Below are 16,614 nucleotides of genomic sequence, written 5' to 3'. Positions count from 1 at the left end.
ACGAATTAGTTAGTTATTAATAATTGTTTTATGGCGTCCATGATTTCGTAACGACGACCATCACAATCTTCCGTGAAAATAATTAATACTAAACGAAATTAGAAAGAAAATGTGAACAAAAGTTATATGAGAAGATTCGCAAGAACCTTGTTTTTATAATGAGTGCATAAAGTTTCATAAATTAATTGCGTAAAGGATAGTAATTAATGAAAAACCAATGGCGTCTTCGACAATTTTCGACAATAATTCAAACACTCCGTAGAATAATAATTAATAATTAATTAATTGGGGACAAATTTGTATCGAAAAATATATTGGAAGGTCCTCGAAGGATCTGCCTTTACGATGCAATTATAAAAGTTCATAAATTAATCACAGATATTTAGTAATTAGTGAATTTTCCACTGCCGATTTGATTTATTAAAATATATTCGGAGCACATAACCAGAGTTAGTAAACTGACATCAGAGCCATCTATGTTCTTATTGCGGAACCCGAGCTTTGAATCTAAAATCATCGTCGTTACAATCATGGACGCCATAAAACAATTATTAATAACTAATTAATTCGTAACAAATTATGTACGAAAATTACATAAGAATGTTGATCAAATTTTCAGCTTTTCAATGCAATTATAAAACTTCATAAATCAATTACGGAAATTGTGTAATTTATTAACTTTTCACCGTCGAAGCTCTTGTATCCTTTTTTATCCTATCTCTGTCATTGTCTGACACGTGACGAGCTCTTCGACGACCTCCTTGCCTATTCTATATTCCTATTACTTTTCTGATCATATAGTCCAAAATCATAGATGGCGTTAATCGCAGTCAAAGAATCGAAAACCACGTGACACGATGAGCGGAAAAAACAAAACAATAAAACGACAAATAATTATAACACGTCTTCCTACCTTCTCTTTATTCTCTTAACAGTACGACGAACATGTCACAGATGAAGGTGAGTGATTTTATTCTTGGTAAAAAGAAAATGAAACTACGATGGTTATATGCATAGGTACTTTTTATTCACTTTGAAAGCTTCAGATATACACAATAATTGTAAACGATATAATTCTTCGGTTCTTTTTCTGTAACTTACATTTTATTTTTTATCCTTTCCTTCATTGCTCTGAAAATATAAATATAAGACAGTCATTAAAAACTCCAACTTTCTATAACATAGTTATAATGTAAACAATAAACTAACTCTTTCTCTTTCTTTATGACTTCCTTCATTGCTCTGAAAATATAAATATAAGACAGTCAATAAAAACTCCTACTTCCTATAACATAGTTACAATGTAAACAATAAACTAACTCTTTCTCTTTCCTTATAACTTCCTTCATTGCTCTAAAGATATAAATATAAGACAGCCAATAAAAATTCCTATTTTCTATAACATAGTTATAATGTAAACAATAAACTAACTCTTTCTGTTTCTTTATAACTTCTAATTCTTCTTGAGTTTTTACTTCGTCGTTACTATCTCAATCTCTACTACGGTCTTCTTTCCTTTTTTTATTTGCAAGTCCAGGTGGTTCAATAGCTGGTTGTGAACTTAATTTGGGATCAATTAAATGATCATGAGCTGATTTTCCCTTACCACTAAACTTTTTGTTTACTTCTTCATTTTCCAGTACTATTATTCTTGGTATAATATCAGCAAATGGATTGTTCAATATTATAGATTTTAACAATCTTGGAGGATAAAGTGATTTATCATTCTACAAAGAAGAGGAAATATAATATTTGTATCATTTCTTGACATATTTTCTTGTAAACATTAAATTTACCTCATCTACAGGTGCCTTTTCAAGTTTAAGCATGTTATATATAGTTTCTCCAGTGACCTTATCAAAGATTGTATGTTTACTCTGCAATTCTGATGTAGAACCAAGGATAAAGAGGAATTGAGAAGTATTGTCATCTTTTCCAGCATTAGCCACAGCAATTAAACCTCGTCCACAAGAACGTATTCTTGTACGAAATTCGTCCTAAAGCACATAGATCCAATAATTATTTTTGAGTAAAAAAGGAATTCCTTTTATTTTTAAATATAGTCTCACCTTAAATGGTTCTCCATACATTTTACCACCTTCTCCTGTATCTGTGGGATCACCAACTTGTGTATGAAATATAAGGTCATGGTAATAACCTTCCACACATAATTCTATGAAATTTCTACATCTTTCTACATGTCTTTGGAGTTTCTTTTGCCCATAATTCTAACTCAATATCACCAACAGTTGTTTTCATTGTAACCTAGTTATGACAAATATATTAGCTTCATCAATGTAAAATACTTTTAAAATCAAATTTATTAAAATTTAATATTTATTATTCTAATTCGGATTAGAAATTATTAAATATATTAATATAGAAATTTAGAAAGTGAATATTGTATATCGGTTAAATTTTTAAAAACAAATATACAATTCATTGAAATATTATTAACTAATACTTATTACTTTACCCTTAGCGGCTGGTTCTTGCATATAAATATTATACATGTTAGTAAGTCTCCTATAATAAAAAAAATCCTTCGTCAATAATATTTCATATTAAATCTTTAGTTATTTACAAATCAATCGACCAAATGGTTCTCGAATAATGATCAGCAGGTAAGACGTACCTTTTACCTCCTTTTAATGCTGGCTTTATTAGCCCAACCAATTCCATGTGCCACAGCCCCACTTTTTTCTGCTTTTATAGTTTCCAAGTTCTAATAGATATTTCGACACATTTCTGCCTTAATGCAACATTTACACTCTATATTCCATTTATCTTTAACTTTTACAACCATTACCAAGTGTCCATATTCCATCTCTTTAATGATCCTTATGTTTGCATGTCCATGCCACACATCCTTCTCTGTTGAAACATATGCTGTCCCTTCCTGTTTCTTGATTCGACGTAATATGTGTTTCTTCCTCTCAGTGCTTTCATTCAAACCTCTCTCTTTTCTTTATACACGTTAGCTTCATCATTCTGAAACTTAACACATTAGCGATGATCATTGAATTTCACCACAGATATAAATATTTATTTAGATCAGGAGAACAACATACCTTTCAATCCCACTGTATTCTCTATACTTCTAGTTGTTACAACAGACCATCACCCAAATTCATTTCATTCCTTTTTGGCTGCCTAAACCACCCCCATTTTTTGAATCTTTATTTGACCAACAAAGATTTCTATCCTGTATGCTATATGGATAGCAGACCTACAATTCAATAGACATATAACTTAATTATATGTATTGCAGCTTCAACTTTTTTTCGCTTTTAAATTTAATTCTTGGCATATCATGACACTAAGTTGATGATATTCCATGAGTCCAATACTTTTCTACTGTTACACATGGTCGTTTATTTTTACAGAATATGGTCCTGAATAAGCTCCACGCTGTTATACCAAACAAACGTAATCGAAAAGACTAAAATCCAAGAAAGAAGCGAAACAGTTAATTGCGCAGCACGATTTTATAGCCACTAACACATTCGGCACTATTTCAGGAAAACGCACGAACGAAACTAAAAAAAAGCGTCCAATCTAGTTACAGAAAATTTTCCTCTACGCTGTTATATAGAAGTAACATAAGCGAAAAGCCTAATTTCGAAGAAAGAAGCGAGAAAAGTCAATTGCGCAGCACGATTTCACAGTCACTGACACATTCCGCACTATTTCAGAAAAACGCACGCACGAAACCAAAAAAAAATATCCAATACCGTTACAAAAAATTCTCCTCTACGCTGTTATATAGAAGTAACATAAGCGAAAAGCCTAATTTCGAAGAAAGAAGCGGGAGAAGTCAATTGCGCAGCACGATTTCACAGCCACTGACACATTCGGCACTATTTCAGAAAAACGCATGCACGAAACCAAAAAAAAATATCCAATACCGTTACAGAAAATTCTCCTCTACGCTGTTATATAGAAGAAACTTAATCGAAAAGCCTAATTTCGAAGAAAGAAGCGAGAAAAGTCAATTGCGCAGTACGATTTCTCAGCCACTGACACATTTGGCACTATTTTCCGAAAACACACGCACGAAACCAAAAGAAAATATCCAATCCCGTTAAGGAAGAATTCACTCTACGCTGATAAATGAAAAAAACCGGAGTCAAAGGCCTAATTTTGAAGATAGAAAGTAAAAAGTAAACTGGGCAGCAAGATCTGACTGCCACTGACATTTTTGGCACTATTTTTCGAAAACGCTCACTCGAAATGCAAAAAAAATATGCAATTGATGAAAAAATTACTCTTCGCTGTTATATCGAAAAAATCTAACCGAAAAGCCTAATTTCAGAAATATAGGCGAAAAAAGTATACTGTGTAGATCGATTTCACAGGCACTTGCTTTTCCGTTACTTTGTTCCATATATGCACCTTCAATCGTAAAATAATCGCCCTACTGGTTGGAGAACAATATATTCTATGCAGATGTAATGAAATATCTTAATCCACAATCAAAAATTACAATGTAATAGCGATAATACATAACTATGTTGCAATTGAACGTCAAGAACGAAGAAAAATTGAAAAAAAAACTATTAAAAAGCTGCCTATTTAGTAATGTTGATCAAATATTCCAATGGGTAGTAGAAATCTAGGATCTTCTATAGCAGATTGTAACGGACAATGCGATAGTGTTATAGGATCCCGCACTCACACCACCTCATTTTCCACATGTGTCGTTATATGATTTGAACTATGCAACATCCCTTTTTTCACATGTAGTATATTATCACCGAAGAAATGTTCACAGTTCACATGTTCACATCTTGAACTTCGTAAAATAATTATAACGTCAATCTGCGATATCACTACTTCACGAAACATATTGAGATTTAATGTTTCACTTTGACGCGTGAGCATATTCCACCATTTGTCACCGGTATGCTCGCTTGCCGACAACTGGAAGTTGGTTGCAGCCGGATATGCTATGTACTTTTGTAGCGGGAAAATGTTGCATCTTTGAAATAGCTATGTAACTAAGCATCGATGTAGAATATCAAACGATGTTTCTTATATTTATTAATATCAATGAAGCAAATGTAAATATATTTCTGGTACCAAAAATTCCAAATTTCTATAATTAATTCATGAACTTGAATTATTAATTATTCCATTGTACTAATGGAAAGATACACCATTAGTATCTTCGGCAATAGTTCAAACACTCTATGCAATAAACACCAATAATGATTTAAATAACAATGAATTCATATCCACAATTATATTAGAAAGCTCGCTAAAGTTGTGTCTTTACGATGCAATTGTAAAAGTTGATGAATTAATTTTAAACGAACATGAAGTCACAAATGAAGATGAGTGATTTTATTCTTGGTAAATAAAAAATGAAATTACAATGGTTATATGCTTAAGTACTTTTTATTCTTGCATTTTATTTTTTATCCTTTCCTTCATTGCTCTAAGGATATAAATATAAGACAGCCAATAAAAATTCCTATTTTCTATAACATAGTTATAATGTAAACAATAAACTAACTCTTTCTGTTTCTTTATAACTTCTAATTCTTTTTGAGTTTTTACTTCGTCGTTACTATCTCAATCTCTACTACGGTCTTCCTTCCTTTTTTTATTTACAAGTCCAGGTGGTTCAATAGCTGGTTGTGAACTTAATTTAGGATCAATTAAATGATCATGAGCTGATTTTCCCTTACTACTAAACTTTTTGATTAATATCACAGATTCTTCTTCATCTTCTTCTGCTTCACCAAATGATAAAAGATTGAAATGTCGGTAACAAACTTTTTCATTGCAAAGAATAACACTATCAGGGCTATATTCTGCAAACATATATGATTTTTACTTTATTACTGCTGTTTTAGTTTTTGAACTGTCCTTTACTTCTTCACTTTCCAGTACTATTATTCTTGGTATAATATTAGAAAATGAATTGTTCAATATTATAGTTCTTAGTAATTTTGGAGGATAAAGTGGTCTATCATTTTACTAAAAAGAGGAAATATTATATTTATATCAATTCTTGATATATTTCCTTGTAAACATTAAATTTACCTCATCTACAAGTACTTCTTCAAGTTTAAGCATGTTATATACAGTTTCTCCAGTAACTTTACCAAAGATTGTATGTTTATTCTGCAAATCTGGTGTAGAACTAAGAGTAAAGAAGAATTGGGAACCATTGTCATCTTTTCCAGCATTATCCATAGCAATTAAATCTTTCGTCTTCCTACCTTCTCTTTATTCTCTTAACAGTACGACGAACATGTCACAGATGAAGGTGAGTGATTTTATTCTTGGTAAAAAGAAAATGAAACTACGATGGTTATATGCATAGGTACTTTTTATTCACTTTGAAAGCTTCAGATATACACAATAATTGTAAACGATATAATTCTTCGGTTCTTTTTCTGTAACTTACATTTTATTTTTTATCCTTTCCTTCATTGCTCTGAAAATATAAATATAAGACAGTCATTAAAAACTCCAACTTTCTATAACATAGTTATAATGTAAACAATAAACTAACTCTTTCTCTTTCTTTATGACTTCCTTCATTGCTCTGAAAATATAAATATAAGACAGTCAATAAAAACTCCTACTTCCTATAACATAGTTACAATGTAAACAATAAACTAACTCTTTCTCTTTCCTTATAACTTCCTTCATTGCTCTAAGGATATAAATATAAGACAGCCAATAAAAATTCCTATTTTCTATAACATAGTTATAATGTAAACAATAAACTAACTCTTTCTGTTTCTTTATAACTTCTAATTCTTCTTGAGTTTTTACTTCGTCGTTACTATCTCAATCTCTACTACGGTCTTCTTTCCTTTTTTTATTTACAAGTCCAGGTGGTTCAATAGCTGGTTGTGAACTTAATTTGGGATCAATTAAATGATCATGAGCTGATTTTCCCTTACTACTAAACTTTTTGATTAATATCACAGATTCTTCTTCATCTTCTTCTGCTTCACCAAATGATAAAAGATTGAAATGTCGGTAACAAACTTTTTCATTGCAAAGAATAACACTATCAGGGCTATATTCTGCAAACATATATGATTTTTATTTTATTACTGCTGTTTTAGTTTTTGAACTGTCCTTTACTTCTTCACTTTCCAGTACTATTATTCTTGGTATAATATTAGAAAATGAATTGTTCAATATTATAGTTCTTAGTAATTTTGGAGGATAAAGTGGTCTATCATTTTACTAAAAAGAGGAAATATTATATTTATATCAATTCTTGATATATTTCCTTGTAAACATTAAATTTACCTCATCTACAAGTACTTCTTCAAGTTTAAGCATGTTATATACAGTTTCTCCAGTAACTTTACCAAAGATTGTATGTTTATTCTGCAAATCTGGTGTAGAACTAAGAGTAAAGAAGAATTGGGAACCATTGTCATCTTTTCCAGCATTATCCATAGCAATTAAATCTTGTCGACAAAAACGTAATCTTGTATGAAATTTGTCCTAAAACACATATATCCAATAATTATTTTTGAATAAAAATGGAATTCATTTTATTTGTAAATATAGTCTCACTTTAAATGGTTCTCCATATATTTTACTACCTTCCCTGTACCTGTGGGATCACCACCGTGTGTTATGAATCCTTGGATAATTCTATGAAATATAGTGTCATGATAATAACCTTCCATACATAATTGTATAAAATTTTTACATGCCATAGGAGTTTCTTTTGCTCATAATTCTGACTCAATATCATCATTAGTTGTTTTCATTATTTTCTTTCGGCGGGACACCTCTTTTAATAACGTGAGGTATTGTTTTAGGTACCATACTGAAAAATAAGTTATACAGTTATAAATATTTAATAATTTATTAAAATATAGTTTTACTTTAATAAACAAACAACTTACCTGATACAGTCAATAATAGGACACACTGACAGACAAAGAGTACAACCTGTACAATCATCTGTTACTAGTGGAATGTGTGTTTCTGGATCAAATTTGATTGCTTGATAACCCGAATCGGCACAAACCATGTAACACTTTCCGCAATTTATACACATATCCTAACATATAAATAACTTATTGTTAACATGTAATAATAAAAATTAATGGAAATTAGAATGACTAAAAAATAATTAAAAATCTTACATCATCTATTAATGCTATCACTTGTTCCTTGTTATTCAAATCCTTGAACGTACCAATATAATTTAGAGCTTTTCCAACAACATCTTTTATAGTTGGAATGGGTGCAACAGGTTTCGAAATAGGTCTCGTTATTTCGATAGGTTTATCGAGTGGATTTGAGTTAACTTTAATTTCTGCTATTTTTTGTTCCCGAAGTATTTGATATTCTCCAAAGTATGGTACATTCTGAAACATGAAAGAATTATAATATAGCATATATTATTCAACCGATTAATTGCCATTAAGATTATATTTACCTTGCCAAGAGCATGTTGTAAGACAATTGGTTTTCCTTTTTGATGTTTAAATGTCGGTGGACTTTGTCCATCCCAATCTTTCACTTGTTTCAAAGATTTCAAATACAATAAGGCTTTCAAACCAGTTACGTAATCGTCAATTAGGGTAAAATCTTGATTTTGTATAGCACTACATACCTATCCATAATTAAAAAATAGTTCAATGAGCGATATTTTATATAACAAATTTGTATAAAAATAGTATTCACAATTAGTTTACCTGTAGGACTGACGCGCCACAATGTAAAAATTGAAGAGCAACATCAGCCGAATCAATACCGCCGATTCCGAGTATAGGAAATCCAGGAAAAGCTTTCGCAATAGAAGAAATAGCCTTTAAAGCTTGAGGCCTGGTTGCATTTCCTGACATTCCCCCATAAGTTGTACCCTTCTTAATTCCAACAGCTGGCCATGGCGTTGCATCCGCATGCAATCCCATTAAACTTTGTACCGTATTGATAGCAGATACTCCATCAGCATGACCTATTAAAAACAATTATTCATTCAAACATTTAGTACTGAAATATCCTGGTTCTTTATGTGTGAAAATTTGCATTACCTTCGTAAGCTGCTTTAGCTATTGAGACAATGTCAGTAATATTTGGCGTTAATTTTACGAAAAATGGTATCTTTACAGCTTCCCGAAGCCATCTCGAAATATTTCTTACTAATTTAGGATCCTAATACGTAAATGTATGTGATTAATAATAAAATATTAGTAAATTATTTAAAACTATACAAGTATACCTGTCCACAAGCTAAACCCATTCCAGATTCTCCCATTCCATGAGGACAAGATAAATTTAATTCTAAAGCGTCAGCACCGGCTGTTTCAGCTTTTTGTGCAAGTTCCGTCCAATCTTCTCTGTTGTACGAACACATAATACTAGCTATAATAATCTAAAATTAAATTCAAACTTTTATTAACATTAAAAATAATTATATACTTTATACGAATTAACGTAACTGTTGTTTTCAAACCTTGGTCGGGAAATCTTTTTTCAACTCTGTAATGCTAGTACACCAATATGCTTCTGACTTTTCAGATATCAGTTCGATATTCAAAAAGCTGCTTTGTTCTGGACCGTAATGATATCGAGAAGTTGTACCCTTGATTATTCGTGGTGACACATTTGTGATAAGATCCTGAAATATTGTTTTATTAAAATAGTCTCCCTAAAAAATATTGACACAATGAATTACTTTATCTAAAGAAAATGTCTTTGTAACAGCAAAAGCCCATCCAGCTTCAAACGCTCGCCTAATCATGGTACTGGACGTAGTAGGTGTTGCAGAAGCAAGACCAAAAGGATTTTCGAATTTTAGGCCACACATCTCAATAGATAAGTCAACGTTATCGATTGGAGTGTAAAATTTGGGTAATATAGGAACCTCAGGTACTTCCAAATTATAAGAATTCTATTTAGTAATAAATAAAAATTAAAATATTTTCGTACCTTCTTTTCTTATGAATAATTGTTTGCTTGAATTTTTGAAAATATAACCTGAATAAATTTATGAATATACCAGGCAGCAGTTTTTCCATCGTTTACAGATTCAACCGTAGTATGAGCAACACCGGCAAGGTCCCCACCGCAAAAAACTCCAGGTACAGAGCAACTCATAGTTTCTGCATTTACTTCCGGTAAGTTCCATTTATTCATTTTAATAGGTACCATAGCTCGCGTTACTTAAAAATGTAAATCTTTTTAATATTTCTTTTGTGAAAATACGAGATTTTAATGTTACTTTTATCGTTACCTTTCGGATCTTCTAGTCCTGATCCGAAAGCAGATATAACAAAATCTGCTTTTAATCTATAAATTTGTTCCTCATCCTCTACCCATTCACCATTCTCGTTTTCCTCGGTCCGACAAAATTCCATTGCAATTATCTTTCCATTTCGAATTATCACTTGCTTCGGTGATTGGAAAGGTATGAATTCGCATTTTTCTTCTCTCGCTAAATCTAGCTAAACGTACAAAAAACACATAAATTATAGAATGATACCAGAAAAGAATCAATAATTTACATCGTACAATGACAATTACTTCTTCGGGCACAGCTCGAATATTAGTAAATCCTTTTCTAAAAACCACAAAAACTTTCTTTGCACCACATCTTAAGGCAGAAGTTGCACAATCGAAAGCTGTATCTCCAGCTCCAATGACAATAACGTTTCCATAAAGAGCCGGCAATTCCTTATTTTTACATGCACACATTCCTGGTTTACTGCCAATCGCTACTTTTGGCAAAAAGCTCTTCGATGTATAAAAACCCATCTTTTGTGTAATATCTGAGAAAATCGGAATAGTTTTTGCTTCAGGAAGACCAATTCCTAAAAAGATTGCCTTATACCCGGAATTTTGAAGACCCTAAAAGCTGTTAATATATAGAATCCAGTTTCCAAAATCAGTACCTAATTTTAACTAACTACAATCATAGAATTACACATAAAGACCTGTATTGTTAAGTCATTCTCGGATAATGCTCTACCGAGTTCGATTTTTACTCCTAAATCTTTGACGAGATTTATCTCAAAGTCGACAGTATCATATGGTAATCGGTATTGCGGGATCTCTGACGAACTTAAACCACCAATGTAATTTTGCTTTTCAAAAATTGTAATGTTATCATAACCCAATCGTGCAAGAAATGTTGCACAAGACAAAGAGGCTGGACCGCAACCGAGCAAAGCTATTTTAGTGTCGGCATATGGAACACTTTGTTCAGGAATTCTAATTTGAGGTATATTCATTTTTTTAAACACCTAAAAGATAATAATTGTATACGAAATCATGTTTAATGTACTGAACATTATCAAAGAACAACTGTTTTCTTACATCGGTAGCAAATTGTTGAAGACCACCGATATTGATGGGTCCTTCTTCAGTTGCATGTAAGTTACACCCACCCACACAAAGATCACTTGTAGGACAAACCATTCCGCAAGTAAGACCGAGAGGGTTATCGGATAGAATTGCCTTTGCTGCCCCGTAATAATTTTTATTTGAAATAGAAGTAATAAAGCTTTTAATGTCTAGTTGCGTTGGACATGATTTTTGACATGGGGCATCTACACATTTTAAACAACGTGCAGCTTCTCTTAATGCACCGCGTTCACCTAACGTAGTGCGCTTAATGTCATCAAAATTTTTCGCTAGGGATGAACATCTAACATTACAATTTTCGTTAATGTTTCTTTTCCATTTCTTCTTATTCTCCTTGGTATACGCTGAAGGAACAAGACTTACAAATGGTTTTATTTTTGGATTTAAAGCTAGAAGATTCTAGAAAATGTAATTTAATTAATTAACTACATTCAAATATGGGTAATTGTCTAGATTAGAGCATATTTTACCGATTTTAATGATCTTATTTTCATAATCCTTACGAATTTATTTTTTATTCCTATTTACATGTGTATAAACAATAAATAAGCGGTAATCATATATTTATTTATATATATTTATATACATATTTATATATATAATTAACGGGCAGCCCCATTAGTGTACATTTGTAGATTTAACCAGTTCTATACGGAGGATATTACATATAAAAAACGTTAGATATCAAATACGAATGAAGAAGTGACAGTATAAATTGGACATATTTAGATAATAGTTTACGAAAGGAATTGACCGATTCGGTGAAGAAATCTAGATCAAAACTAGCCCTATCTATAGATTGGCGCATACACTGTTACAGATAGCTATGTTTAATTTACAAGTATCTGATAAACACTCTTTTAAAAACGATTAACGATAAAACCAAGGTCTAGCAGAGATATTACGTAGTTGTTCAAAATATTATTTTCCATAGCATATGAAAGACATTAAAAAAGTCGGTAATATGTACTCTAATTTACATAATTATCAGAGCACATTGTAAACAAATTCAATGTGCCACTGGTCATTAAAAATACTCACTTCGATATCAGGCACATCTTTACTAAGTATCGTAACTGATGCCATTTTTTCGTAGCGTAATTGCAAATATAAATAATAGCCTTGCAGTTACTGTAGATAATACATAAATTTCATGTAAATATTAATATTAATATTGTGACAATATATGTTTTAGAATATCATACCTGATTGAGAAAATAATTCAAAGCGTTCGAAGAGAAGAGGCAAAGTGTAATAAAGTGCTGATTACGCACATCTACTTTTATACGACGATATTCACTAAGCAGGGACGAATTAACAAATAAGTAGACCCCTGGTGATCATATTACATTTGTCGCATGAAGGAATTTGCGAGAATTATTGATAAAATCCGTAAACTACTACTTCCTTACCGATCCTGATAAGATTGAAATATGTTCTAAAGGGCGTTATTTCGGACAACCATTTCCTTTGAAAAAATTGGCGACCCTAGTTTCCGAGATATTAATAAAAAAAAAATTGCTACTGATATCTATATTGAATTTTTTCCATTCGTGTGTAGCTCTTAGCTTATCATCATTTTTCAAAGAGGAATCTTTGAAGTAACTAACTAACTAAATATACCCCGCACACATTTCCGTACTCACGCGATGCCCAACGATGTCTTTTGAACAAAATTTAAAATAGGAAATCTAGATAAACCTGTAAAGGAAATAGATTAGACTTGAAAGAAAATTAACTAAAAAAAAGAAACTGAATGAAAATGGAACAAATAGAAACAAGAGTCAAACAAATGGAACAAACAACCCAACGACGAGATAAAAACAAACCAAGGATAAATTTTAAACAAATTAATTTTTCTCGATTAAATAATTAATAAATTATTATTAAATTATTTAAGGTGAGTAGGGGCGAGTGGAGTGAACAATGGCTATCCACTAACTTCTGGTCTAGCCAATGACCGACCATCCCATGCCTATCTCCGATGCCAAACAATTTAGATGTTACTCGACCAAAATCAAACCAACAAATGATTCAATTGTCCATCGCGCGGCCTTTATATAGCCGACGATCGGCCGAAGGTTGACGTAAATTATCAGTGGTGGCCGAATTAATAAATGTAGAAATCGTTGAAGAGTTATTATTTTCGGCAATTTCATCTTAGTTTTTCCTTAAAATTTAACCAAAACCTATTATAAATTTTGATATACCTATTACAATCTGATATGATATATTTTTTTTATAATTCTAAATAAATATTTAATCGCAATAACAATAAATATGAATGCATTACAACGTATTATATCTGGCAAGGAATTTTTCATTTATTGCTTATTTAACTATTTTGGCGGTATTGTTCATTTTATGGAGCAGTATACCGTTCTTACCGTTCTATGGGTAAATTTCTCAATTAAATACAACAATATTAACGTTTATTCTTCAAATTTACATAAAAAGTATTAAATATTTACAATTTCTAAAAACAGATCCAAAATATATTTTGTATGTATCCAAAACATATTCTAATATTGCTTAAGCTTTTAATAAATTATATTATTGTTTGTTTAATAGCATTCCATTTAACGCAGATAAATCTTGTTTATTAATTACAATTTTATTTGATATATATAATAATATTTTGTATTCATTAGATTTACAGATGAAAGATTATATTCTATCTGAATTATTTGGTACATTACTGTGTATGTGTTGTGTGATATATCAAATTTTCATATATTGTTGGCATGGAAATCAACTAGATTTATATTAATATAAAAATACAAATTTTTCAATAATTTTTCATTGTCTTTACTTTGTATAGTCTATATCAAAAATAAAAATATAAATGCATATTTTATAGTATATACCTTAGCTTGGCATTTGATATGCAATACCTATCTTATATTATGGTTTGTAATCATTGAACTTTTGATAATACAGTTAAAGAGCTTCTACCATCACAGCTATGCCTTGACCTCCACCAATGCAGGCAGAACCAATTCCTAGTTTTCCACTGTTTCGTCTCCTGTACAGTGATATATTATTATTATTAAATCATCTTAAGTGTTAATATTCTCTTCTGTTTTAATATTAACATACCGTAATTCATATATTAAGTGTGCTGTAATTCTACTACCAGATGCAGCCAGTGGATGTCCAACAGCAATAGCTCCACCATTCACATTTAATTTATCAATATCTAAATTCAAATCTTTAGCACATGCTAATGTTTGAGCTCCAAATGCTTCATTAATCTAATAAAATGTAAAAATAATTAAATATTTAATTTATATATTTATCTTTAAATAAAATTTTCACCTCGACAAGATCAATATTATTCAGATTTTTATTTGTAACTTTGAGAAGTTGCCTGATAGCTGGAGCTGGACCAATTCCCATAATACTAGGTTCTACACCTACAACACTATACCCTAGTAAACGTGCCAGTGGTGTAAGACCTTCTGCCTTAACAGCTTCTTCACTAGCTAAGATAATAACACCTGCGCCATCACAAATACCCTATGCAAGTTAAATTACACATTCATAAAAGTATATATTTAAAATATCTACAGTTAATTTTAATAAGATTTAACATACAGATGCAGATCCTGCAGTAACTAAACCTTCTTTTTTAAAAATAGAAGGTAATTTAGCTAAATTCTGAAGAGTTGTTTGAGGCCGTGGATGTTCATCTACATTAACAATAACATCTTGTTTTTTCACAGTTACTGTAACAGGTGTAACTTCCTCCTTAAAATAACCAGCATCATTGGCTAAAACAATTGAAGGTTAATCTTAATATTTCTATTAATTTTTGGTAATAATTTAAGTAATTAATATGAAGTACAATTGTAAAAGTACTTACCAGCCTTCCATAATTGTTGACTTCTTAGAGCAAATTCATCTACTTCTTGTCTCTTTAAACCATATTGAGATCCAAGCTTTTCTGCAGTTAGACCCATAGGTAAATTACAAAAAGTATCAAGTAATCCAAGCCATAAAGAATCCTCAAATTCATGCTTCTGCCCTAAAACTGTGCCAAAGCGAATATTTCTTACAACAAAAGGAGTTTGACTCATATTTTCTGCTCCTCCTGTTAGAACTATGTTAGATTCCCCTGTTAAAATACTCTGAAAATAATAGTTAATTATATCATATATTTGTACAATAATTATGAGATATAAATTTTATTCCAATTTTATAATACCATTGCGCATAAATATACATATACCTGTGCACCACTAACAATTGATTGAAATCCAGAACCACATAATCTGTTTACTGAAAATGCAGGTTTCTCTAAAGGTATACCAGATTTCAAGGCAGTATGGCGAGCTAAGAGAGCTCCATCAGAAGATGCTATCTTATAAATAATAATTATAAATATAATAAAAATAAGAAATATTTCATTAGAAAAATTGATTGATATACAGAGTGATCTACACAACTTACACACCCTGAGTAACTTCTAAAGTATTCATTACACGAAAAAATTTGTTATATACAAGTTGCATGTTTCGAGGTAATGCAATATTGCATTATTAAATAATGCAATTATTTTATTTGTAGGTAGAGGAATGTCAAAGATTTTAAGATCACCTTTGTTATTTTAAATGGAATACTATATCTTTTGTATTAGAATATGAAAGAGTATAAAATTTTGAACAAAAAATACAAACCTTTGTTAGCCCTAAACTTAATAGTTAGAGTAATTTAGCTCCGTTTCTCAAAAACTTAGAAAGCATAATACTAAATTACAGACTCAAAGTTATTGTAGAATTTTAACACTCTTTCTTTCATATTCTGATACTAAAGAAATAGCATTCCATTTAAAATAACATGACCTTAAAATCTCTAAAATTCCACCACCTACAAAAAAAAAGGTATATGTACTACATAACATGCCCCTCGAAACATGCAACTTTTATATAAAAAATTTTTCATACAATGAATACTTTAGAAATTATTCAAGGTGTGCAAATTGTGTGGACCACTCTGTATATTAATACTACTTAAATACATACAGATAATACATGGCCAAAAATAACACTATCTATTTTTTCAGGATTTAACTGTGCAGACTGCAAAGCAGATTTTGTAGCAATAACTGATAAATCAGTTGCACTTTTATTAATAAATGAACCACCCATTGTACCAAATGGGGTACGCTTAGCAGCTACAATAAATATTCCTATAACATAAAAAATATTATAATATAATATTTTTACAATAAAATATTTTATAATAAAATAT

General features: G+C 30.8%; 2 protein-coding genes across 2 annotated transcripts in view; both read right to left on the bottom strand.

Annotated features, from left to right (window-relative positions):
• Positions 1-7,740: 7,740 nt before the first annotated feature.
• Positions 7,741-12,641, bottom strand: su(r) (dihydropyrimidine dehydrogenase su(r)). Its single transcript, XM_017911828.1, has 16 exons — positions 12,567-12,641; positions 12,403-12,492; positions 11,314-11,760; positions 10,932-11,240; positions 10,522-10,845; positions 10,232-10,442; positions 9,976-10,160; positions 9,674-9,889; positions 9,452-9,616; positions 9,218-9,370; positions 9,030-9,150; positions 8,691-8,953; positions 8,432-8,608; positions 8,136-8,360; positions 7,893-8,050; positions 7,741-7,813 (listed from the first exon to the last, which is right to left on the bottom strand). Exons 2-16 carry the CDS (start codon positions 12,445-12,447, stop codon positions 7,741-7,743), a joined length of 3,072 nt encoding a protein of 1,023 aa, XP_017767317.1. The 5' UTR covers positions 12,448-12,492; positions 12,567-12,641.
• A 1,526-nt stretch (positions 12,642-14,167) lies between these two features.
• Positions 14,168-16,614, bottom strand: part of yip2 (yippee interacting protein 2) — a 3,441-nt gene continuing 994 nt past the window's right edge. Inside the window, exons 2-8 of the mRNA XM_017911875.1 lie at positions 16,386-16,552; positions 15,593-15,724; positions 15,227-15,491; positions 14,959-15,134; positions 14,680-14,880; positions 14,461-14,615; positions 14,168-14,386 (exon numbers count right to left, since the gene is read on the bottom strand). Of these exons, the coding sequence (XP_017767364.1) occupies positions 14,302-14,386; positions 14,461-14,615; positions 14,680-14,880; positions 14,959-15,134; positions 15,227-15,491; positions 15,593-15,724; positions 16,386-16,552 (1,181 nt within the window). The 3' untranslated portion in view covers positions 14,168-14,301. The remainder of the gene's footprint in view (positions 14,387-14,460; positions 14,616-14,679; positions 14,881-14,958; positions 15,135-15,226; positions 15,492-15,592; positions 15,725-16,385; positions 16,553-16,614) is intronic.

This window comes from Eufriesea mexicana, unplaced genomic scaffold, assembly GCF_001483705.2.
Source record: "Eufriesea mexicana isolate 0111107269 unplaced genomic scaffold, ASM148370v2 scaffold294, whole genome shotgun sequence".
Taxonomy (NCBI): domain Eukaryota; kingdom Metazoa; phylum Arthropoda; class Insecta; order Hymenoptera; family Apidae; genus Eufriesea; species Eufriesea mexicana.
This window is presented reverse-complemented; position numbering and strand designations above follow the sequence as displayed.